The 25158-nt window shown below is 51.2% G+C and overlaps 1 protein-coding gene across 3 annotated transcripts; it reads left to right on the forward strand.

The window, feature by feature from the left end:
• The first annotated feature begins 2531 nt into the window (after nucleotides 1-2531).
• AKAP8 (A-kinase anchoring protein 8) lies at nucleotides 2532-24221 on the forward strand. 3 transcript variants are annotated; one of them, XR_010370368.1, is made up of 14 exons: nucleotides 2532-2645; nucleotides 8093-8131; nucleotides 9965-9997; nucleotides 11672-11960; nucleotides 12880-13486; nucleotides 13914-14058; nucleotides 14464-14511; nucleotides 16520-16616; nucleotides 17282-17423; nucleotides 18039-18132; nucleotides 19058-19188; nucleotides 20023-20118; nucleotides 21689-21886; nucleotides 23609-23747. XR_010370368.1 is itself a non-coding variant. In XM_064437196.1 (13 exons), exons 1-13 carry the CDS (start codon nucleotides 2627-2629, stop codon nucleotides 24134-24136), a joined length of 2268 nt encoding a protein of 755 aa, XP_064293266.1. In that variant the 5' UTR covers nucleotides 2533-2626; the 3' UTR covers nucleotides 24137-24221. The 3 variants fall into 3 exon arrangements, 2 of the variants coding, with proteins under 2 accessions (XP_064293266.1, XP_064293267.1); XM_064437196.1 differs by lacking the exon at nucleotides 21689-21886 and having other exon boundaries at nucleotides 2533-2645; nucleotides 23609-24221; XM_064437197.1 differs by lacking the exon at nucleotides 21689-21886 and having other exon boundaries at nucleotides 2534-2645; nucleotides 14467-14511; nucleotides 23609-24221.
• The last annotated feature ends 937 nt before the right edge of the window (nucleotides 24222-25158 follow it).

The following is a 25158-nucleotide window of genomic DNA, read 5'->3' on the forward strand; positions in this document are numbered from 1 at the left end:
CGCTCCAGCCGTATCCTGCGTTGTTTTGTTGGAGAACACGCGGTTAAGCGCCGCCATTCAAATTCACGCGGCTCAGTGTGAATAAGGGTGTTTTATTTTCCTCAGAACATCCTTAAGCCCGCGACAGCTACTGCAATACCCTCGGCAGCGGCCCTGGCTCGGGGGTGCTAGCAGATTTAACTTGTATTTTCCGATTGTTCAGCTAAGATCTTGGTTTCTGCTAATGCTGTTGGGTATTTTAGCATGCTAGTTAATAATTATTATAATTATAACCACATCCTGCTCATCCCGGTGCCCAGCCCAGCCTGTGTCCCTCCTCTAAAGTGATATTTTCATAGCGCCCAAACAAGAAGGATCTGGGGAGGGGAGACTGCGGGAAGAATCCGGGGGGAATAAAATTGCAGGAGGTTTTGAGGTGAGCGTTGGGGTTTTTGGGAACAGCCAGCCTCAACTCCTGGCAGGATTTCCTGCGGGTGTGCCCGGCTTTGTAGCTCTGCATCCTTCCGAGGTCTCCGATGCTGTATTGCAGCAGGGAGTTTCGAGCTTGCTGGGGTATCCGTCAGTCATCAGCAAACGAGGGCGGCTGGTAGAACTTGTTTCTGTGGTGTTACATATAGAAACATACTGGTAACGTAGCACAGCGGCACTTATTTAACTCCTCACTCTGATTGTGAAGTTGCCGACGGCTTCGTGTTCTTTTAATTGTTTTAGATGAGAAACAAATGAACAGGACTTTAAATGGTATTAAATTGAGGACTTCTTTCAAGAATATATCACCCAGAGCATCGTTTCATAATCTGAATGTTTCCAGGCTAGAAATCCATATGTAATCCATACCTATTTCCCTGAGGTATGGAAATAGTTGTAGGATTCTGTGAGTCTCCAATCAATGTGCTGAAATGCCCACTCGTTATTAACGCAGGGCTTAAACCCTCCCCATTTCTTTCTCGGATCAGGCAATCAATTTATCTCAGCTCTAACGCATGGCTGCTGTGATCATTTCCAGATTTAGGGGGTAAAGATTTCCTTTAGGTGCCACCAATCCATCTTCCGCATCCCACAAAAGCAGCTCAGGCATTTGTTCAGCCCTTCTGTCTAAAATCACTGGGGTTCTCGTTGTTGGGCTCTGTATTCCCCAGGACTTTTCCTAATTCTGTTAAAAATCATTATCAGCCTCTGCCTGTGCCATTCCAGCGTCTAAGAGGGATGGAATAACCCCCTCGGTGCTCTCGGAGCTTTTTATTTCCCCCCTCGCACTCTCTCTCGACGCTTCCACTCCTGCTCTGTCTCATCCATCGCGCTTTCTAGGACTTGCGGCCGCGAAGTGGGACCATCAAAGGAAAGGATGCCGCGGCGGCAGCGCAAACAAGCGGAGGTTGTTTCTCTCACGATGAAAAAACTGTGGAATTTCCTGGGTTTAAGTGGATTAAAATAAAAGCTGGGGGGTGGGGGTGGGAACCCCTCGAGGAGCAACACACGTGGCTGGGCCATGAAATGGGGATATTTTGGGGGAACACCGTGGTTTTACCCTCCAAAGGAGAGACGTTGGCCCGAAGGTGTTACGCTACCACCACTCCCCTCTTCCGTGAGGAGCCGTTGCTGTTCCAGGAGTTTTCCTGGTTCTCCCACTGGAATAGATGATTTTTTTCCTCCTTGTTCTACATCTTTATTTTTGAGCTCCATCAGTCAAACTTTGCTGGAGTTCAGGGATTTGCTCTTTTCCTTGCAACAAGTAAATTCAGTTTCTACTAGGCAAAGCTGAGATGCCACAATCCTTCATCCTTTATGTAATTGATAACCATTTCTTTCATAATTTGAAATACAAGCGTGTCCTTCAGCTGTTTGGGCTTTGGGTCAGGTAATAAAGGAATGAATTGGGACTGGAAAAGGGCGGAGGTTGTGAAATGCAGGGCTTGAGGAAGACCATGGATGTTTTGGGGGACCAGCCTGACTCTCCGCACCCACTTCCTGCCACCACCACTTGTTTTTAAGCAGCTTTAATCTGGTTTTGGGCAAACCTGAGGGGAAAAAAAAGCCACTGGCTCTGTGGGCTGAAGCTTTGTTGTGCTTTGATGGGCCCAGATCTGGCTTTACGTGAAAGGTTGGGGGGTGACGGCCCGCTGGGGGCGAGGTGCCTGGGCAGGGCCCAGGGTCACGGCCAGGGCCTCAGAGAAGGGTCAAGGGTCAATTTAGGAGCCGAGGGGCAAAGGTGAGGGGTCAAGGCCCGGAGCGGAGCACCAGGCCCTCGGGCGCCACCACCGTCCCCCATAATGCACCGTGAGCGGGGCGAGCCCCGCGCCGCCGCCCAATCACGAGAGGGAATGGCTATGATTGACAGGAGGGAGACCCGGCGTCAGCTCACGGAGGACGCGCCTCCGCCAATAGGGTAGGGGGATGGGTGCCAGCAGGGGCGCGCTGGCCAATGGGAGGGGCGGGAAGGTCGCGCCTCTAAGCGAGCTCGGCCAATGGTGGTCGTGGGGGCGGGCGTCTGGAGCGCAGCCAATGGAAAGCTTCGTGGGCGGGCTAGAGAGGCGGCCAAGCCCAATAGGAGGCGGGCGCGGCGCGCCTGCGCAAGGGGCGCTCGGGCGGGCAGTGCGGCGCCGCTGGCCGGAGGCGGAGGGGAGCGATGGAGCAGGGTTACGGCGGTAGGTGCGGGGCGGCCGCGGGGCGCTGTGGGGGAGGCCCTTCCCTTCCTTTCCCCGGGGTGGTGGCTCGGTCTTTCCTCCGCCTCAGCGGCGGCTCCCCGTAACGGCGGGGCGGCGGGGGGGATTAGTCCCTCTGGGAGGTGTTGCGCCCTCCTCCCGTGAGGGGGCGCCGCCGCTGATTGGTTGAGGACCGCGTCGCTCCGCGCTAGGGCGCCGCCGATTGGTGGGCGGGTGCTAGTCAAGGGGGGGGGGCCGTCCCCCCACACCCCCCCCTCCCCCCCCCCCCGAGCCGGGCGCTGTGGGGGGGGCGGAAATGGAGCCGGTCCCATTTCTGAAGACGACACAAAATGGCGGCCGCGCGGCCACGCCCCTGCCGCGTGCGCGCCGGTCCTCCCCCCCCCCCTTCCCCGGTAACGGCGCCGTGAGCCCCCGGGGGGCCCTGTCCCTTCCCCGGCCGCTTGTGGCGGGGGTCACCTGGAGCATCTCCTGGAGCATCTCATTCCCGCACAGGGGATCCGCTGAGCCCCCCCGGGGCACCGGTTTCACCCCGGGCAGGGCCGAAACCACACACACACACACATACACCCCCCTCCGTTACACCCGGGAGAACCGGCGGAGACCGGGTTGGGTGTGGGGGCCTGACCCAGCCACCTGCCGCAGCCATAAACCCCGCCATGACAGGCCGTAGCGGCTCTTCCCCCCCCACCTGGCTCCTCTCAAGCCGTTCAGGCGCGTTTTTCCCCCGCTGAGGTGTTTTCCTTCTCCCCGGTATAACGACAACTGGCAAAAAGGTGTCAAATGAAGCGTAAGGGAGCAGGTGAGAACGTGCCAAAATGTCGGCCAGCGCCGAAACGGCCGGGAAAGGCTTGAAACAAGTGGGGAAAGGCCCGAAATGGTGGGGAAAGGCTCTTAATGTCGCCTCGATAGTGGGGAGAGGCTCTTGACGTCGTTAAGCTTCGCTGCCCAACGTGGGGAAGTGATTTGTGAGGGGGCAAAAAACCCGTCCTTCATCAAAGCACTAAAAGGTGTTGAGTTTGTTAGCATCGGTGCGCTCTCCCAGCTCCTGGGTCTTAATGTCTCAGTAAACTATGAAACAAGGCTTGCAGAGCTCTAAACTGAAAGAAAATCACCAGACTCAAAGTTTAACAGATGAATGTCAGTTGTTTAAAGTCCCTCGGTGAGGTTTATTGGGATGTGAGATGGCAGCGTCTGGGTAAACGCTCCCAGACCTGAGCGCGAAGCAGCCCGGATCCTCTCTCTGCTGTACCAGTTTTGAGCCCTCCATCCTCTTCCCACCTCGAATTCAGGCTTTGCTTTGCTTCTAGTCACATTCAGGGATGAGAAGGCCATCTTTAACTTGCTGTCAAAAACAATTCCTTGGGTTTTATATTATGACCACAGCAGGATTTTATAACTAATACAGCAGCGGTGCCGTTCCTGTGTGTGTTTTATCAAGTTCCTAATGCCCCGCACGCTACTTTTTCTGCAGACTATTCATAATTCATCCCAACATCGTGTTGGTACGGACCTGTTGACAAGCTGCTCTTTCCAGGTTCCCTCTGTCTCCGCTTTCAGCTTGGTGGAGATCTGATGCCTGGCATCTCATCGTGCTTATAAATGCTTTTTTTCAGTGTTTTGTCAGTTCTTCGGGTCTAAAAATGAGGTGAGAAACTACGACAGGATTAAAAACACCCTAAATGCCTGCTAAATCTTCCTCTACGAGTGCTGGCTTCTCTCTACTGATGACTGAGCGAGTCTGGATAAACAACTCAGAAGAGTTTAGGCAGCTTAAAGTTATTCCCAAGGAAGATTTTGTTGGATTCATGACCTTAATGAGCTGCCTAAGAGCTGGGATCTTCCCTTCTCCTTGCAGAACTGTTAATAAATGAAAAAGCCCAGTACACTGCGGCTTTAGAGAAGTTTTGTGGTGGATTTTTACCGATATATGGTATAAAAATGAATGAATTCTTGCATATCTGGGGTCTTATAAATAAGCCTCAGGCATAGCTGGCTCTGCTTAGAAGCAGCTCTTTTGTTTTTAGTTCTCTGCGTCTTGTGAATCATATGGTTCCAAGCGAGTGGGTTTCTGAGGAGAGCGTCCTTTACAGTCCAGCCTTCCGTAGGAGCGTACAATACATAGATTTAAATATTTAGCAGTTCCAGCAGAAGGCAAACTTTATTCTCCCTGGATAAAGTCCTTTGTTGAAATCAGCGGGAGAAGCTCAGACCTCTGCTTTCGGAAGGAATTGCCTCCTGGGCCCCGGCTTTTTTCCTGTGGGTGTTAAACTTGAATTCTTAGCGCTTCACGTAGACCGAACGATGTAAACCTCTTGATGTTGCTCTGTCATCTCCGGATTCATGCTCCGCTTGTACACCTGTGCGGGGAAAAACGATTTCCAAGCTTTTCCCTCAGTTCAGTCTCGGGAATCAGCTGGGAACCAGGGCACATGGCGCGCTCACCTCAGGAAAATTCCCTTCAGAGTTGGGTTCCCCCCCCCCCCCACTTTTGCACTTTATTTTGTGTTTGTTTTCCCCAGTGAGGGCGATGATGATTTATTCCACTGAGTTTTTCCCTCCCGGGTATGTTTATGGATGTGCTGCGCCACCACAGAGCTGATGGATACGACCTCTGCGTGTTGGTGCCGAGTCATTAATACCAGAGTGTCTCATCTAGTGGTTTTTTTTTTTTCACGTAATATTTAGTTTTGAAATTAGACATTGAACTCTTAATTACCATGTTCTTAAGTTGTACCAAAGGCTTGAGGTCTTCGCTTGGAAAGCTTGAGGTCTTTGCCTAACCCAGATTTCTTCTTTCCTTGAAAGAATATGATAATCCTGGTAATACCCGTATGAATGTAACGTGCCCTACGTCTCCGCAAGCTAAATGCCAACGTATATGCATGGAACTTAAAAGCAGGGGGCTTTATCCTATAGAATCTGGAGGTACAAAGAAGTGGGACCCTTTTTGGCTGAAAACCACCACGTTTCAGGCTGAACAGCCTCCGTTTTCCTTGAGGTTTCGTGCTGGGGCCGGGCTAGTTTTGCCTCCTGAATTAACGTGCCCGAGGTTTTATCAAAGATGGCTTAAAAATCGAAGGACCGGAGCTCGCTTTTGATCTGCCTGCGGTCGAAAGCGTGAAGGCTGCTGCTGTTTTTGGTGTCGTTGGGTGAGAAACAGAATGACCTGCCTGGAGAAAAGCTTCCCTGTGCTGGCTTCGCTTTCTCTTCCCGCTTTTCTCCGGCTGCGAGCGTGCCCAGAGGCAGGTGTTGAGCTGGGATGATGCCTGTGACAACCAGGGCTCTGCTGTCACTTGGTGTCACTCGAAACGATGGCGTGCTCTCAGCAGTTTGCCGGAGGTGAGTTAAAACTGAGCTGTGGATTTAAAGTTAGGCTTTGGGGCGGCTGCAGTCGATAGATCGGAGGTTTGTCCTTAATTCGACGTGATCCTCCCCACCGGCAGCTGGAAAAACTACATTGCCGGTGCCATCCCGCTCCCGCTGGAGAGCGAAGCCGAACGGCGAGTGACTTGATCTAAAAACGCCGATGGTGGGAAAGGAAATTATTCTGTAATAAGGCTCTGATTTGAAAAGGCGTTAACGTCTTGCAGTTCCTGTTTTGCTGGTGCTGTGGTTTCTTTAGGCGTTCAAAAATACGTGGTAACCGTTTCACCCACGATTTCTTTAGGTTCTGGGTGATTAAGGTGAATGACCATGAAAACATAAAGTCGTTGAGAGGGAGAGGTGTCCGGTATGTCCTTGGTGGGTGTTAGGTCTGCGCAGGGAGCCGGGGGCTGTCTGGCAAAGTAAGCGTTCTGCGAAATTGGGGGTTGTTGCCAAAAAAGAAATGGTTTTGGAAAATTGGGGGCTGCCTCCAAAAACTAAAAGCTTTGCAAAAATGGGGGTCCCCTCTAGAAAATAGAAAAGCTTCATGAAATCGGGGGCTGCTACCAAAGATATAAAAGCTTTGAAGTTGGGGGCGGTCTCCTGAAGTATAAAAGTTTTGCAGAATTGGGGACCGCCTCCAAAAATATAGAAAAGCTTTCCAAAATCAGGGGCTGCCATCAGGAGTACATACAAGCTTTGCAAAGTCGGGGGCGGCTTCAAAAAATACAGTTTTGTAAAATTGGAGGCCCCCTCCCCAAAGAGAAAGAAAAACTTTGCAAAAGTGGGAGCTGCCTCCAGAAATATAGAAGCTTTGCGAAATTGGTGGCTGAGGTGCAGAAAAGCAACCCAAACCTTAAAAAAAAAAAAAAAAAAAAAAAAAAAGAGGAAGGAAGGAAGTGCGTGTGTGTGATTTTTGGCTTGTGCAGGCTCTTCCTCAGCTGGGGAATGTTTGGAGGGAGAGGAGGTTGCTAAAGGGAAGGGAAACTGCAGGCCCAGGGAGGGAAGGCAAGGTCAGGAAAGAAATGGGGAGAGGTTTGGGGTAATGCAGTGGGTGTCGAAATAGTTTAGATCCGTAGGAAGCCGGGCATCAGTAGCTCTGCTTGTGAGCAGGGTTATTTTTCCAATCATAATAATAAAGATTTTAAAAAAATCAGTTTTCCTGCAGACAAGTGGCAGCCAAGACGCGTGGAAATGTTTTCAGCAAAACACCCAGTGAACGTCTTTTGATTTAAAAGTTTGATTTCGATGATCTCGAGGTTTTGTTGCAGCACGGAGCTTATTTATCCAATGCTCTTTGAGCGGATGAAGGCATCTGCTGAGCTCTGTGCAGCTCTTTCAGGGATCGCTGCGATGCGGATTCCACCTGGGAAGCTTTGGAAGAGGTTTCAAACGGAGAGATGATTTATTTTGGTGAGGAAAAACAGATCACGGTAGCTGCCGTGAAATAAAAGAGCCTGTGAAGTGGTGGCAGGAGCTCCTGCGTGTCGTGACCCTTCGCTGCTGCTTCCACGGGCAGTGCTTCGTCCTGCCGCTGTTTTGGCCCGAGAGACCAGAGCGAAGCTGCCTCGTTAGCGCTAATCTTGCAATTTGAAAAGCGGAGGGAGCTCCATTTGTTTTATTGGCTGATAGAACAGCAGTACTCATCCCTCGGATCACGTAGAAGGATATCTGACGTTCCCTAGGAAAAGGGATGCTTCTGCTGGGGTAACACGATCGATACGTCCCTTCTCGATGCCGGTTTGGTTCTTTGGATGATTTATCACGCAGGTTTTCTCCTGTATAAACGTGGTTTTGCGCCGTCGTTATGTCGAGCACTTCTTAAAACTGGTTTCTCTTTCAAAACAGTGGTTGGGTTTTTTTATAATTCAAAACATCTCGTTGACCTTTAGATTGCTGAAACAATCTGAAATAAAGCCTCGGGCATGTTCCCCAAACAATAAAAAACACAAGTGCAGCTGTAATTAAAGACTTTTACTGTTTTTAGGGTCAATTAAGGGAAGAAACAAACCCTGCAATAACAGCAGAGGCGGTCCTTCTGATAGCTCCATTCTTTTTTCTTGCAGGTTATGGCACCTGGAATACTGGGGCCACCAACACTCAAGGTGAGTTTTGTGTGTATGAAAACGTACCCAGGGAATTATAGTTTTAGAAGAGAACTTAGTTTTAATTCTTTTCAGCCAGAATAGCGTAAGAGAGAAACAGCTTTTGCAGCCTTCTCGCCCCTCTCCCACTTTTAGTGATTTTTGACTTGTTTTCTTGGTAAAAGCTTCCTCCCTCACCTCATAAGCTCCGATTCCCACCGCCGGGTGTTGTGTTAATGGTAGGAGTCTGAGGGGTAGCTGGGGAGAGACCCTACCGCTGAGTCACGAGGTACAGACAGGGCCCCTTTGCTTCCTAAACTCCTTCTCTGAGCGGTGTCTAGGTATGGCTAAGGCCGGTCTTAGTCTCAGATGTGGTCAATGGTTTATTTTCTAAGGGTTATAGAAGTAACCACTCATCAGAGTATTTGTTAGTGACTAATTTGCCAGATGCCCCGGCCGGTGGCGTTCAATGAGAACCATCATGGCTACATTAACGAATAGTGGAGTTTATTAAAGCAGTGGATACACAGGTTCTTTGGATTACCGGTGATAAATTTGCTGGTTCCAAGACACACGTAAATACCAAAGATATGAGTACACTGCTAGGCTACAAGTGTGCTAAACAAATATGAAGCGACTCTAATATGAAGCAAAGCAACTCTAATACGTTAGAGATTTAAAGTGACTCTATAGACGTTTCCAGTTTTACCCAAAGGCATCCCAGTGGTGGGGGGTGGGGGAGGCTCAGCCCGTTGACTGGTCCCAGAAGTCAGAGTGGTACGCGATGGTATCTTCCCCAACGCCCTCTTCCTCTTCACACATTTTATACTATTTTTTACCTTTCAGGTGGAGCTGAGTGACTCTAGTCATGCATACCTTTATCATGATTGGTGTAGAATTTCCTCGCTTTACTTTTAAAAGGATAGACTAGAAGAAATTCAAAGTGCATGCCCAGTGAGGGGTGGTTGCACCTTAGAGGCGAGTAACTTTGGGGATGGAGGTGTGTTTTGGTATTATACCGAATGACCAAAGTTCACCAAAAGGACAGCATTTTGTCAAAAGTATGATGGACTGTTGGCTCACGGTGGCAAATATGCAGCGTGCCAGCTCCAGGGTACCTCCAGTTCCCATTTATCACTGAGCCTGGCCATGATGGCCCCGCACCGCTCCACCCTCCGGCCAACTCCTCTTACAGTCAGTACGCCAAGTTCTCCTGGCATTGCCGACATCCAAGGCTACTGGGGACCTTCCATGGAATGGATTCCTCACATAGCAGCTGCGCTTCACCCTGGCAGCTTCTTCAATGCTGTACCTTTCCTAAAACCATAGGTTTAATTCCTGAGTCACCTCCAGCGATTGTTCCACACTGTGTACTGGAGGAACTGGTTGTTTCTTGTGTGTGATTAAGACCTTGCTTTGCTTTGTCTCCTGAGATTTATTAGTGCTGCAAAATGAAGCATGTCCTGGGGTATTTGGGAGTTCGGGCTTTCACCTTTAAACTCCTTTCCAGCCTAACCAGCAGTAGAAGCAGCGAGATGCTCCTGAAAGTGATAGTTACAACAAACGTATTTGCTTTTGCCGTGGTTTTGTTGCTACTTGAGGGTTTTTATTGACTCATTTGAGTTGTTTTCAAGTGCAAATATTTGGAAGTGTTTCAAAAAAATATAAAAAAGTATATAATGTTTGATTTCCATAATTAGCTCTTGGAAGTCTCAGCTTCTTTCTTTCCCATTCTGTGCAAAATGATCCCTCATTTTTACCAGCAATTAAACTGAATTATATATATTTAGTCTCTGAACTTTTAACTTTGTTGCTTGTAGAGCTGAAACACTCTTTCCTTTTTGTCCCGTTCAGGTACATACGCAACGAATGCGACCAGCTGGCAAGGTACGTGCTTCGAAACCCCTGGGTTTACCTCTGGGTCTTGGGATGCCCGGCTCGGTCTCTCGAGTCAGCTGTAGCGAGCGCAGCTGTTTCCCAGCTCATAAACTGCCTCCACTTGGAAATCGGTGTGGAGTACGCCACGCCGTGCTTTTAAGCCGCTCCTCCTCGCTAATCCCTTTATTTATTTTAACCTTGCTCTGCGATTGCGGCTTTTCCTTCTGCCAAGGGAGCGGCTCTGTCCTGGTGACTGGCAGCCATCTCTTCCTTAAAGCAGAAAAATGAGGAAAAATGACGAGAAAAAGTTCCTTTATTTTACGTCTCTGTTTCTCCTTTGATTTGGGACAGCTGGATGGGTGCATTAATAACACGATTTTACTGAGACGATATAGTTTTCTGTGCAAAACCCAAGGTTTTCTGGCAGCGTGGCCGTACGCAAATGCAGTTCTCTATGTGGAAGCTGGCGCTTCCTCAATAAAAGACGAGTTGCTTTCACTAATAAACTTTTCCTCTCAGAGCAATTAGTTAATTGGCCTTGATTTGGACCCTGCGGCTGTTTTAAGCCAGACTTAACACATTCCCAAGCAAAAGGCCGAGATTATTTTAGAAAATATTATTTCTTTGGTCCTCACAACATAAAACTGAATGTTCCACCTTGGGCTGTGGCTTCAAACCTCCCAGCTCAAGCCGTTGGTGAAAATGAGAGGGTTTTCATTCTATCATTCCTCCTATTTTTTAAGCTTGGGTGCCCCTGTCAAGGACTTGTCCCCTGTTGTGCTGGTGCAGAGCACAACGGCTGTTCCTGCTCCAGAGACCTTCTAATCTAAATAAAAACACAAGTGGCAGGCGGAGGGGGGAAACACGAAGATAGAAGGCGGCGATGCCGCTCAGCACAACCTGCATCGACGTGCTGGCAGCCCTAATGGTGCCAATTTTATCACAGGCATCACGGAAAGGGAGAATTAAGAGGGGTTATTATGGTGGTCGCTTTACGAGAGCCCGAGGTGTGATAAAGCGAAGGGTTTGGCAGCTCAGAAGCAGCGAGGGGAAGCTTGGCCATGTGGCGCGTGTCTCTGCCCGAGCGACGTCGGATTCGAGCTGGGGCTGTAGCGTCGCGACAAGGCTTGTCGGGAGCTCGTGCGCATCCCTGAATCCAGATCTTGGGATCGTGTGAAGCATCCGGCGGCTTCACCAGCGCAGCTGCGGCATTTGTGTTCTCCGCTGCACTGTCGTGTCTTGTGACGAGGTGCTCTTTGAATACAACTCTCTGCTTTGGTGTTCCGATTAATTAGTTTCATCGTTGTCCTGTTTTTGATGGATACGTGGCGACGCGCCCGGCAGCGCGTCCGCTTTGGGGTTTTCTTGTCTCATTTTGCGGGACCGTGCGACGTAAAGGGTCCCACAGCGTAGGCTGAGCTTATTAAAACACTGCAAATACACCCAGCAGCGCTCTGTTTCTGTATTAACAATCGCCCAAAGGAGGAAGGTCCTTATGTGCTTAGGGCTGGGCAAAAAGAAACATTGATATTTCTCACTTTAAGGAACCAGATTTCCTTGAAAGGAGGTAAAACCCAGCTGCGGCCTTGCTGCTAGGATCCATTTGCATCTAAACTCTTCCCCCAAGCACCCGTGGCTTTATACTGCTGGATTAATATCTGTTTTATTTTCCTTTCCTGCCAGGCTATGAAGGCTACGACTATTACAACACCCAAACCACCGCCGCTAACACGGCGGCCACGTACAACTACGCCGCAGCCGCTGCCACCTCCAGCAGCTGGGAAACACCCAAAGCTTCCGATATGGGCATGAACGCCGACGTCAACGCCGCCATGCCCGTCGCCTCCTACGGCGCCGAGACCTCGGCGAACGAGAACTCGGATTCCATCATAGCCAAAATCAACCAGCGTTTGGATATGCTGTCGAAGGAGGGCAGCGGTGGGACAGGGGAGGGGATGGAAGACCAGGAGAGGTGATTGTTCCACTTATTTATTTTTAATAGTTAAAAAAATAATGGCATTTAATCACTGTAAGTTCAGACTAAGCTGTTCTTGTTCCATAGGCACGATCCAGCGTTCGTTCCTGGGAAAACGAGCTTAACTGCTTAGTTTTTACCTGTCCTCATACGTCTGTGTGCCCATACGTGTTTTACATACCCATATCTCAAACACATCAAGCTTGATGTACGCATCAAGCCTTAAAAACGATTTCCATTGTCGATTCAATTCCTAGATTTTGCAGGGGTTTTTTTATTCAGAGTTTTTAGATTTCTTAAAGTATATTTGTCCTCTGGATCCCTTTTTCCTCCTGGCTGCCCAGTAACTTTTTCCTCCTACTGGGTTAAATTATGCCGGTATGGAGAGTTCCGTATTGGTGTGTGTTTTGCTGTTAAAATAATAATATGGATCTTGGCAAGAGTTACTGAATAAATGAAGTTTTGCCTTTTCTTTTTTGCCATTTGATGCTCGCTGCTGCGGCCAGACGAGATGCTGAGGGGGTTATCCGCATTAATTCACACCCGGCGGCGTAGCTAAGAGACGCCGAGAGGCAGCTTTTACCTGGGGAAGCTTTTGGGATCTGCTTTTCCTCTGGCAAAACACTTCAAAGTGTTTTAGTGCTATAAAGTTAGTAAAGTTATGGCTACTCTGAAGGATTTCTCTTCAGATATGCGTGCAGAAAACCATTGTTCTTTGATATTTATTTATTATCCCTGAAACTAAAGAAAAAGCGGAGCGAGATACAGAAAGTGATTGGTATGCGGGGTTTAAAAATATTTTTATCCCATTTTTTTTGGCCAAAACCACTTGGGTTGTGATAAAAACGGATGCAGGTGCTTGCATGATGCACAGGGATGTTGTTCCCGCCGCTGACTGTTGTCTCCTGCTGCGCAGCTCTTTCAGATTTGAGTCTTTCGAATCGTACGACTCGAGGTCCTCAATGAACGACCGTGACGTGTATCGATCCGGCTACGATTACGGAGAAGTCGGAACCGATCGGAACGATTCCTTCGGGAGCCAGTTCGATAACCGCAGGGATCAATCCCGTAACCGAGGAAACAACTACGGCCTCATCCGAGGACGGGGTCAAAACCGCGTTCAAAACCGAGGGCGTCTAAACGCTTTCAACCGCACCGACCACTTCATGCCCTCCTCCAGCTCCGAGCGCCTCTCGGCTCGTTGGAACGAGTTGAACTACATGGGCGGGCGTGGGATGGGGGGTGCCGGATCCGGCAGGCTCCCTTCCCTCTTTTCCCAAGCCCTCGTTCCCGACTACGGCGACTACGGAGACTACGGTGATTACGGCGACTACGGCGACTATGGGGATTACGGCGATTATGGCGACTACGGAGATTATGGTGACTACGGAGACTATGACTATGGCATGATGGGGATGTCGGGCATGGGAATGGGACGGTATGGGAATATGCCGTACGGAATGGGGAGGCAACGAAACAGAGACAGGATGGGTACGGTGCCCTGGCACATGAACGCGCTCATGGTAAGTCGTCACCGTCGGCGTGATCTTGTTCTTTATTTTTCTTGTCGTGATTGCTTTTTTTGCTTGCCTCGGCGGGTAGGCGGCGCTGTGCCGGAGAAGCACCCGTCTTAATTCACGTTGCTTCCATCACAGGGTTGTCTAAATCTTCCTGGATAGAGCAGAAGCTCACTAAGCTTGTATATACTCATTTGCACCTAAAACAGAGCCTCTGAATGCTTACCCCATCCCAAATCCGCTCCCTAGGGGCACTGTCCTGCCTATAAAATCCTTTTATAGCCAAAAATAAGTCTGCACGCTCACAAGAATTTAAACTTTATTAGGAGCTGTAGCAGATGGGTGGGACACTTCGATTTTTTTTTTTTTTTAAAAAAAAGCGCTTTTTTTGTGCCTCAAGTTGATGGATCCAACTGATTTCTTCCCACTTTAGCCCAAGAGAAGAGGTTTCCGAAACCGTTCGGGCGGGCGATCAGACGGTGAGGGAGGAGGACGCAAGCGAAAACAGTCGCAAAGCGGAGACGAGCCCGACAGCAAACAGGCGAAGACCGACAGCGAAGGAGACGACACCGAGAACGGTACGAGCCCTCCTCGCCCACCGACACTGGCCGTTTCCCCCCCCATTTTCCAGTGTTTTATCTTTCGGCTGACTGAGAGTTGTTGCATTTCAAAGCTGTTGTATTTTTTCAGTCGTTAGCGTTGTTATAACACCCCTGCAAGTTCACAGGCTTTATGATCAGTGTATTTAGTGGCCTGGGATAAAATTTAACGCCCGAGGTGAGCGTTGTGAAAGCAAGGACAGAGTTTGCAGCAGAGACTGACGGGCAAAGGGAAACCAGGGAGCCGCTGGCGACCTTCGCTGGGGTGTTGAGCCGTTATCGCACTGCTTGGTGATTTATCAGATGCCAGCGGGGCCCCTCAGAGCATCAAGTGGGAGAAAAGACCCCCCCCAACACCAACTAAATTCTTTTTCTTTTGCGCAGCAGATGAGGGCGAAGGAGAGGAAAAATCAGGAGATGAAGCTGACAAAGGTGTAAGTAACTTTTTTTTTTTTAAATCACTCTTTGTGGCAAAAGTGAGAATATTTAAGCACTCGAGCAATTTCCTCTGCCTATTTTGACCGCGCTGAGGGTCAGAACATTTAAAATCACCCAGAAACAGGCTTTTGAACCCATATATTGTGAAGGTATTTGCTCCTCACAATTTCCCCGTGCCCTTCGGTGGGGTTTACTGGCGGATTCGCTTGCACCGAGGTGCCTGAAAAGGCGCTTATAGTGGGAGGGTTGGGACCCTGCGCCTGGACGTCTGCTTCTGGCGAGGCTCGTTAGGGCTGAATTCCAATTAGCGGTTGGTTTCCTCCCTCGGCGCTTGGTTTGCCGGGTCGGATGGGTGTCACTGCCGTTTGTTTTATGGGACAGCACTCCTTGGAGCGGTGACTCAGCTCCCAGGTGTGTAATTTTGATCGAGAGAAGCGATATTTAGCGGTGCCGTGTAACCTGATATATGGAAAACAACTAATTTGGTAAAAATTCATAAAAACGGGCATTTACTCCCCAAATGAGACAACCCTTGGCCCACTCCATGGTCTGGCTGGGTGGACTGTGACACCCTCACATTGCTGTAAGTAACACCGGCATCTTTTTGTGTTTCTCTTTTTCCAGGAGAACGGGAATTGGGGCGATTTGGCGGAGGAAGGTAGGGTCCTACCCCACCTCACGCAGTCCTTCCGGACTAATCCTACTCCGAATCCATCTGCTTCGCCTCGGGGCACTACCGAGAGTGATTTTTTGTTTTTTTTCCACTCAAAAGCTGATGCAGCTCCTTTGGTGACCCGTTACCCAGCCCAGGGCTGCGGCGCTGCCCGTCGTGGCACAGAATTGCCGCCCCGGTTAGCAGGGGAGGACTGAAACGCTTTCATTTCTTCCGGGCTTCTCGGCGCGGGCGGTTGCCGCCTGTAGGAATGGATATTGGATAGTAGTTTATCTTCCTCCCCTGCTTGGAGGATGGCGGTGAGAGGATGCACATCTTGCAGCAGAGCAAAAATACCATAAATTAAATAATTTTCAGTGGAGGCTTCAGTCACTGGGCTAAACCCTGGTTTATTCTGATTTTTTCCAAATAGATGGGAGTGTACCAAGCTATATTAGAAGGTTAATTAAAAACCTGTATGGTCTAAACCACTTCAGCTGGTTTTAGGCTGTAATTTTCGGTAAAGGCACAGCAGCCCCTGGCACGTCGTGCCTTCTGCGTTAGGGTGACTTGGGGAAAACCACGTGTAGGACTTTTGTCGCCACTTTTCAGTTATTCTCAGGATGGAAACTGAGGTGTCGTTGGACGCTAAAATTCTCATTTAAGCCTCCCTCTGATGCCCGTCTCCGGGCTTCTTTACCTGAAAACCTTGTGGGTGAACTATTACCCGAGTCGTGTGAGGCTGACAGACCTCTGACTCGCAGCTTTCTCTCCCAAAACACTGCAGAGATTAGGTCAGCTGACCGTTTAGTTCTCGTTTGCTTTCCCAGTAATTATTAAGGCTGTTGGGAAGGCGACATGAGTATATCCAAAACTGTCCCAAGGAAGCAGTGCTGGAGCACTGCGAACATCTCGGCTGTCTTTTGTCGTTTAACCTTCCTGAGAAGCTTGTTCAGCCTCGTGAAAAACAGGCGAACAGCGTAAAAATGAGAACCTGGGGAGAAGCAGCAGCTCCTCCGAAGGAAGGGAGGTGGAGCAGCGTCTTTGCAGCATCGTAAGAGTCGGGATGTTTTCCGCTAACGGCACGTCCTGTTGCCTGCGAAGACTTTTGAGTTGCTGTGGGAAGTTGAGGGAGCTGGCGGAGAGAAGGGTTCGGGTTTTACAATTGCCGGAGACCTCGGAAGGAGGCTCCGTTGCGGTCAGAAGCTGACCTGGGAGAGGAACCAGAGCCCAAAAGAAGCTGTGATTTCCCGAAGCCGAGGGATTTGGGTCCCAAAGCACCTCAGCCAGCAAAGCAGGTGGCTGCGAACGCAGTCATTCTGATTTCTTTGGGTTGTTTCCCTCCCCTAGCGTCTGGAGATGGCTGCGAAGATGACGACGAGGAGGTGAAAAAGAAGAGGGAGAAGCAGCGGAGAAGAGACAGGATGCGTGATCGTGCTATGGACAGGTAAGGAGAGCGATAAGCCAGTCCGTCCCGAGCGCTTCTGTGAATAATATTGACCAAGGATATTCCTCTGGGGTAAATCTGGGGGATTGTGTTTTGGGGCTCCACATTCTGATTCCAGCAGAGGTTTTTTTTCCGCTTTTTATGTGTTTTATGACTGTTTTAAGGCGAGGAGGATGTTGTGGCATTTAATACATAGATCAGTGTAGAGCTGTAAGTTCAGAAGGGTGTGTTAAATGGTTGTATGTGCAGCCTTGCTATTGAAGCAGTACAATAAGTGATCTAAAGGCAGCGAGGCAAAGAGATCTAAACCAGTGAGGGCAGCACCAGTGTCTCGGTATCTCAGGGCTTCCCCCCACCAGGGAGAGGATCTTCATATCTGAGAGCGCGGATTCACCCACCCTATGAATTTGTCCAGCTGTTTTTAAACTTGTGCAGGGTTTTAGCATCCGTAGCGTGAAGTTTTACGGAGAAGTAGGTGCCGTTTCATCCGTGCAGGTTCTGCAGCGATTATAAAGGTCCAAGACAAAGTAAAATAGCGTGGGGTGGCACTTGGGGAAGAAAACTAAGGTAGAAAACTATCACGGGGGTGGTAATGGGCTCATCTTCTTGATGTTCTTGTTAAGTTGAGCTCGTTCCTCATTTGTGGTGCGATTTGCTCTGTTTAGAATCCAGTTTGCCTGTTCCGTCTGCAAGTTCCGCAGTTTTGAGGAAGAGGAGATCCAGAAACACCTCCAGAGCAAGTTCCACAAAGAGACTTTGCGATACATCGGTACCAAACTCCCAGATAAAACGGTCGAGTTTCTGCAGGTAGGTGGGTTGCCTGGGGTTAACTCAACCCGTCCCGGCTTCATTTGGGATTCCCCGGCTTACGAGGGGACTGGAAGGGGCTACAGATTCATCCACCTCCAGCCCCCTGCTTGGTTACGCTCGCGTCGCCGCTTGTTAACGCGTCGCCCGCCGTCACCGCTTCGCGTGACACGATTTCTCACGGGTTTTCGTGTTGGGAGGGAAAGGTCATTGTAGGAATTTGAACGGAAAGGCCAGAAATGACTATTCCAGAGATGGTCTTTGCCATCTTTGCATCTAGAGCTGAGGAAGGAGAGAGAACAGCGGAGTCATTTCATTTTCTGGATGACCGGTGTTTGCGTTTTGGGGGGCGTTTTTCAAGGAGCTGAGGTTTCCCACAAGGAATCTGATGGTGACGTGGGAACAGGCTTCTGTTTGGCTCTGGTTTGGATCCTTCTGGCTCTTGCTCTGGTAGAAGCGACGGGACGGGGAGGGGAAAACACCCACCGTGCCCAGTTAATTCACCAACCGCCATCTCACCCATGGGTTTTCTCCAGAGAGCTCATTTCCCTTCTGCGCTACTCAATCGTCCCGGTGCGTTGTGAGGACAGCGAGTTTTGTCCTCTTCCCTTCTAGGAGTACATCGTCAACAGGAATAAGAAAATTGAGAAGCGGCGCCAGGAACTGACCGAGAAAGAGGGCACGAAACAGAAGCCGGATCCTTTTAAGGGTAAGCGTCCGTTCCGCGCCTGGAGACGGAGCGAGTGTGCAAGAAAACAAATGAATATTGCTCCCAAAGAGATACGCCAGCCCAAACGTGGAGGATTTGGGTAACTCGGCCTCAGGTGCTGGGTGGTTTTTTTTGCTGACTCTGTGAAATAAATGCTCTTGGTGGGGAAGGGGGGATGCCCGTCCTCGCCACAGCTTCTCCAGCAGCAGATGCGTGAGGCTCGTGCAATGTCAGACATACTAAAATTAGGTAAACGGGAAAAACCCCCAGGAATTGTTGATTCTTGTGGCTGTTTGGTTATTGCAGCCGGATCCTGCGTTCGCTTTTAATGTTAAAGCAGCGAAGTCGATTTGTTGTGGCAAGAAGTGGGGGGGGGAAGCCCACGTAGCTTCGTCAGCGTGCCTGTCCCTGATAGTCTGCAACGCTCAGCCACGTCTGTACTGGGAGTGAGTTTAGTTAAGCCGCACCTTGGCTAAAAAAAAACCTTCCAGGCAGAAAAGCTGAGCCTAAGTAGAGAGGAAGAACGAACCCAGAGCTGGGGGAAGCATGAGTTGTCCCTTCTACCCTTATTAAATTGATTTTTAGAGAGGCAGTTTGGCTTTGGCTGGGACCGAGGGAAACAGTAAGTCAACTGCTTTGTGCCTCGGGCTGTTACCCCCATCTCTCTCCCTCCTACGCTTGGGTACTGCGTCGGTACGATCTGTTTTAGAGCAGAATAACTCTTCTCCCCATCTTACAGCCACCGATGTGATCTTTTTCTTTCATCTCTGAAAGCAGAAACCAGAAGGAATATGGATGCTGAGTTAGTGCGTTGGTGGCCATGAGGCGGGGTCGTTAGAGGGGGCGGAAAGGCAACGTTAACCGGCCGAACATCTCGCTTATTTGGGGTATTTTCTTTTTGGCTGACATCTCGTCGTCGCTGTAGGTATCGGCCAGGAGCACTTCTTCAAGAAGATCGAGGCGGCTCACTGCATGGCGTGCGACATGTTGATTCCTGCGCAGAACCACCTTCTCCAGAGGCACCTGCGATCTGCCGATCACAACAGAAATCGCAGGGTAAGCGAACCCCGCTCGCTTCCCAGCCGGAGCGTTTCACCTCCGCCGGGGCAAGGGGATGCGTCCGGGCGCTCGAGGTTTACCTGTGGCTTCTAAAAAGAAAAAAAAACCAAACCTTTTACGGTCTCGGATCTTGCCACGAGGTGAAGCCGCCGACCGAGGAACCGTTAAGGGGTCGCGGGATGCTGGCGGATGGGCTGCGTGGGGTTTGTTCTTCTGTGGGGAAGCGGGAGCGGGTGAGAAGTGGGGAGATGAACGAAAAAAGTGATATTAAAAGGGATATCGGGCCCTTTCTTTCGCGCTGGGGGTTTAGCAGGGTGCGTTGTGCAGGCGTATTGTGTAAACGTGCAGGCTGAACGCCGCTCCTTTCTAAATTTGCAGTGTTTGCTCTAAATTAAAATCAAAAATTGCCTTTGAGGGCGCTCGGGGAATTAATAAATGAGACATAATCAATGTCTAAATTGGCCCATGCTGGAGAGGGGCTTTGGGCGCTGCGGCTGGAGACGGGGTGAGCGGCGGTCGGTGCCGCGCGTCCCTCGGGGGTGGTCTTTGTCTCCTCTCTCTTTGCGTGTTTGATGTGGACGCCGCTGTCCTGGGCTTGATCTTGGGATATCTGGGGGACGTTGCGGCTGCTGGTGCTTGAAGCACGTTATTCTCCAGGGCTCGTGTTAGCAGAGGAAATGCGGGCGCTTCCTCGTGGCCGCTTTTTTGTGGTGGTTTCTGGGATCTGAGATCAGGCTTGCCAGAGGAGGAGGGGATGCGGACTCTCGAGCCGAGCTCCTTGTTGGAACTCTTCGCCGTTCGAACTGACCCCGATGTTCGGTTCTTTTCCAGATGGCTGCAGAGCAATTCAAGAAAACCAGCTTACACGTCGCCAAGAGCGTCCTGAATAACAAACACATCGTAAAGATGCTGGAAAAATACCTCAAGGTGAGTCAACGAGAGAGTCGGCAACTCCTGCCGAGTTCCCGGAGCGGCATGGAGCCGCACCTCGCTGTCGCGCTGCGTGTCGGTGACGGGACGCCTTGCTGCGTACGATGGGGAGAAGCGTAGGTTCCACTCCGCTGCCTTTTTATCTCTAAATCTTGGGTCTGGTTTCTTTTTCTCTGTAGGCGGTTTACCACTTCTCGTGCTTTGTTTTTCCTTTTTTTTTTTTTTTGTCATTTTTAATTTATTTAACTCGCAGGCTCTACCTACGGTCATTCCCAGGCGCGCGTAGATCAATTACGAAACGGTCCAAAACGGAAACGTAATTAAAGAAACCAAAATAGCCAAAGGATCTCCGGTTTCCCAAAGCCAACCCTCGAGCAGTGGCCTTGGGGGGGGACACCACGTTCCCCCCACCCCGCCCGGTGCAGGGAAAGCGAGCGCGTTGGTCGGGAAGTCGCCGCTTGAATCCCGCCGGGATTGAATGCGCCGGGGACGGTTCCTGGCCCGCCCGCTAACCCTGCGCCGGGCGGGGGTGGAATTTTTATCCTGTGTAAAGAGCCGGGCTCTGCGGCGCTCCCGGCAGCTCGACCAAATGACAGAGCACCCCGAGGCGGGCCGGGGGTGAGTTGAAACACCCTCGTTAGCCCCCCTCCCCCACCCCCCCCTTTTTTCCCCCTCCTCTTCCCTTGGGAAGTGGCAGAGAACACCCCAGCCGATCTTCAGAGCCGAGATGGAACACGAGGAGAGGTCAGGGTAGGGGTTCGCTTTAAGCCCAAACCAGCGTTCGGAATTACAGAACGAAGCCCGGAAGGCAAGCGCAGTCTTCAGAGCATGGGGGGTTATCCGCTCCACGCGGGAACGCCGCCGAGCGAGCCAGCCGGGCGGTTAGGCCCGGCCTAAAGCGCCTCGCGGTAACCGTGGGTCCGGAGGCGGCGTGGGTTTAACGGGCGAAGCCCGCATCTGAGAGAGAGAGGGGAAAGGTCGCAACCTCCTCCGCCAGGCGAAGATGAAAAGAAGCGCTTTTGGCTACTTGCTTGTTCCCTGGGAATCCGGGAACAGCCCAGGATCCGGCAGGAGAGAACCCCTTGTTTGCAAACCTGGCAGGCAAGGGCAGGCAGATGCCCACACACACACCCCCGCCACGGGGGAGCAGATGTTTCCCCCTGTCCCACCGGCATCATGGTTTTATATTTTGGTCTAAGCCCGGACTGAGCTAGCTCTCATCATGCCCAGTCTCTGCTAAACTCTAGCACAGACAAAAAAAAAAAAAAAAGCAATAAAAACTGCGACTCCACCCTCTGGGTCCAGTGAAAAAGAGACTTTGAGCTGAGAGTTTGTCGGCGTAGGATGGCCGTCTCTCCCCTTAAACCGGCCTCTCATACACGTTGAACAGGAGGGTGAGATAAAAACCCTGCGGTACCCCACAGGAGAGAGAGAGCCCTCGGGGCAGAGGAGGTGCAAACCTCTGGGATCTCTCAGAGAAATTTAAAAAAAAATTTAAAAAAAAAAAAAAAAATAAACCCCCAAAAGACTGGAACCACTCAAGTGCAACTCCGTCTACCCCTGCCAGGGTCCGCAGGCACGTCCACATCTCCTCATGATCAACGGTATCAAAGGCTGCCGGCAGATCTAAATGAATCAGCACGGGCGCCTGACCTTTGGCCATCGGCAGGAGGAGATCTTCGGATCCATCCCAGCACGGTCTCCGTATCATTCCCAGGTGCAAAACCAGACTGAAAAGGGGTGGAGGAAAATCTGAGGATTCCAGGTAATGCCAAGAGCCGCCTCGCCATAAACGTTCTCGGCAAACCTTCCCCCAGAAAGGAAGGCCGGAGACGCAGGGCGATTAATTAATCAAGACTTGGCCGCATCAAGAGGTGATTTCTTGACCATCGGCCTAACGATTCCTCCTCGGAGGGATGGCGGGACACCTCGCCCTTCCCAAGGGAAGCCGTGACAGTCTCCACCACGCGTGGACTTCACATCCCCCGGTAGATTTTACCGGCGATAATGGACGTTGGGGTCCAAGATCGCGAGGTAGAGCCCGATGTTTTTATATTCCCCCACCCCAGCTCTGTGACCTCTGTAGGTTGCGACCCTCAGCCAGAGAAGATGAACGTTGAGGTTTCACCTCCACCTGCATGGATCTTCTCGCGTGGAGGCAGCCAACCTGGTCTGAATCTCTGATCGAGGCAGATTTTTAACCCCAGGGAGGGGGAGTGGGGGGAAAAAAAAAAAAAGAGGAAGGATCCGGAGAGCTTTTTTTCTTTCTTTTTCCCTCTTTCCCAAAAAAATAAAACCTCGCCCCGCGGCGGTCGATCAGATTTCAGGCGAGGTTTCTGCCGTCGTCGGCGTGCCGCCCTCCCTCCTCCCCTTCCCCGTCGGCCGCGATATCGTGGCGACCTGTGACGGGCAGAAAAAGAAAGGAAAAAAAAAAAAAAAAAAAGGGAATTTTTAGAAGTTGGTCCTCGGATTGCGACACGGGTGTGTGTGGGGCATCTCCTCTGTGGCAAGGTCAAGGTTAGAGGGCAGCGACACCCCAGTTTTGACCCTACGAGCGCTCACCCCGCACCTCCGAACTCAAAACGCAAGCAGAGCCCCCCCTCCCGCTCCCCCCCAACCCCCGCCACCCTCCGGCAAAGCGAGGGGGAGCGGTGCCGGGATCCGCCGTCGGCCTGAAAAAAGGTAACGAGGTCAAAACTGAAACGTAAAACCTAAAAAAGACACCCCAACCCCCCCACCCCCCCCAAAAAAAAACCTCATGGAGGGTCTTGGTGTCCCCAAGAGCCCCCTCCCGGTAGGACGTAGCGGGAGAGGGCGAGGGCTGCGAGGTTACGACCGCGTCTGGATTCCGCCAGCTCCCGAAAAACAACCCCACCCCCCCAACCCCCTCCCCAAAAATACAATAAACCGAAACGCGCGATGAAAACCTTGGAAGCGTCGCCGCTCTTCCCAGCGAGGGAAGGGGAAGCCGGCCGCTGGGCGGCTCGAAACGCGGCGGGGTCGAGGAATTCCTTTCGGATTTTAATCGTCTCGGTTAAACCCAAATTCCTCCCGGGCGAGGAGCGGAGCCGATAAACCCCGGCACGTTTTCACGGCAACACCGGCGCCGCCCCTAGCGTAGGGTCCGTCCCCGCGGCGCCGCGCAGGAGCTGGTTTGTCTTTTTTATTTTAACGGATTCTTCCCGTTCTTTCCCGGGGTGGGATCTTTGGTTTTTTTTTTCCCCCGGGCTTCTTCTCTTGCTGCAAATCCGTCTGTTTCCGCGACGGATTCGGGGTGTGGTTTTTTTGCTTTATTTTTTTTCCACCATTTTAACGACTCGTCCGTCACCAAGCCGATATGTTTTTGGTTTGTTTGGTTTTTTTTTTTCCCGGTCGCCAAAAACCAACCTCTCCCGCGTTTTCACGGCGGAGATTCCTTTCTGCCTCGCCGCAGCTCGATGACTCTTCGTCTTCTCCTGTCTTTCCCCCCCTCCCTTTCCCCCCGCAGGGAGAAGATCCCTTCACGGATGAAATCACGGATCAGGACGTGGATGAAGCGGAAACTTTGGAAGGCGGAGACGGCGCCGGGGAAGGAGCGACCGAAACCGCCGCCGCCGAGGTCGCCCAGGAAGGAGGAATGGGAGAAACTACGGAAACAGCGGAAGCTTCCGAAGAATTTTCCAAACCTGAGGAATTCCTTAAAAATTTGGGGGAGCAGGATCAACCCCCCAAACCGCTGCTGATGCCCCCGTTCCTGCAAGACGACGAGCTGGAAGCGGAGGAGGCGACGGCGGAGGCGACGGCGGAGGCGGCGACATCGGAAGCGGCGACAGCGGAAGCGGCGGCGCCCGCGGAGGAACCGCCTGCGGTTCCCGAAAATCCCCGAGAATCAGCTGTTTCCCCCCAAAATGAAACTGAGGGTTGGGGAGGTAAAGAGGAGGAGGAAAACGGGAGCGAGGCGGCGGCCGGCTGCAGCGAGGAGGAGGAGGAGGAGGAAGAGGCTCCGCCGACGGCCGCGGAGCCGCAGCCGGAATAACTGTGAATATTTGTGTGAAGGTGATGGTATAATCCATGATTTATTTTTTTTTGGTTTTGATTTATTCTTATCATTTTTTTTGGTTTCCAAATGCAGCACCCAAATGTGACCGAATTGGGTTTTAATTAAGGGGAGGGACGCGGCGCTTGAATTCATCTCGTTTCAGATTAATCCCGCTTCGTTTCTGCAAATTTCTGGTTTTATTTTAGGACGAGGAGCGCAGGAAGCCGTTCCCTTCCCCGAGCAAACCCCGCCCCCCGGCTGCGGCTCCGCCTCGGGGAGGGCGTGGGGTGGTGGGTTGGTGGGGGTTTTTTTGGGGGGGTGGGAGGGGGGTGGTGGTGGGGATTTTAGAAAGAAAAAAGGAGAAAAAGAAACCGACGAAAAAGTTGAGGTTTGGAAAAATAATAAAAGCATCGCTTCGATCCCGCCGGCTCTTCGGGTTTTAAACGCCGCGAGCCCTCCTCCCCTCACCCCGCTCTTCCCTAACACCCAAAATAGCCGATTTAGGGAACTTTTTCTTTAGTTATTCCTCAAAAAAAAAAAAAAGGGAATTTTTTTTCCTCAGGGAATGTGTTAATTTTCATCTCCCTCCGGCACCGCGTGAGAGTTTGGGTTTGTGATTAATTCATGGAGCAGCAGCTTGAGTTTCTCTAGAAATGGGGTGGTGGGGGGGGGAGGGAGCGTGGGGATGCGCCCTGGGTGAAGAAAAGAGTTCGGTTTTTCCCCCAAAAAAGCCCTTTTCTGGCAAAATTTTTCTGTCTCCTTCCCTACAGGCTTCACCGCCAAAACAAAAAAAAAAAGCCCCAATTTGGGGCTTGCCGAGGCGAGGCTGGACGGGACTAAACCTGCCATTCCTAGGGTGGGTTTTTTTTTACCAAAAGCACAACTTTTTCCCTCAAAATAACCCACCACGGGCCAAAAAATAGACTTTTTTTGCAGCGAGACCCCCCCAAGAACCCCCCCCAGCGCCCATCCGTGCGCTGAGCTCAGCCCGGTCTCAGCCTCCTGCTGCCCCCGGGGGG

Source organism: Phalacrocorax carbo, chromosome 30 (assembly GCF_963921805.1).
Source record: "Phalacrocorax carbo chromosome 30, bPhaCar2.1, whole genome shotgun sequence".
NCBI lineage: Eukaryota > Metazoa > Chordata > Aves > Suliformes > Phalacrocoracidae > Phalacrocorax > Phalacrocorax carbo.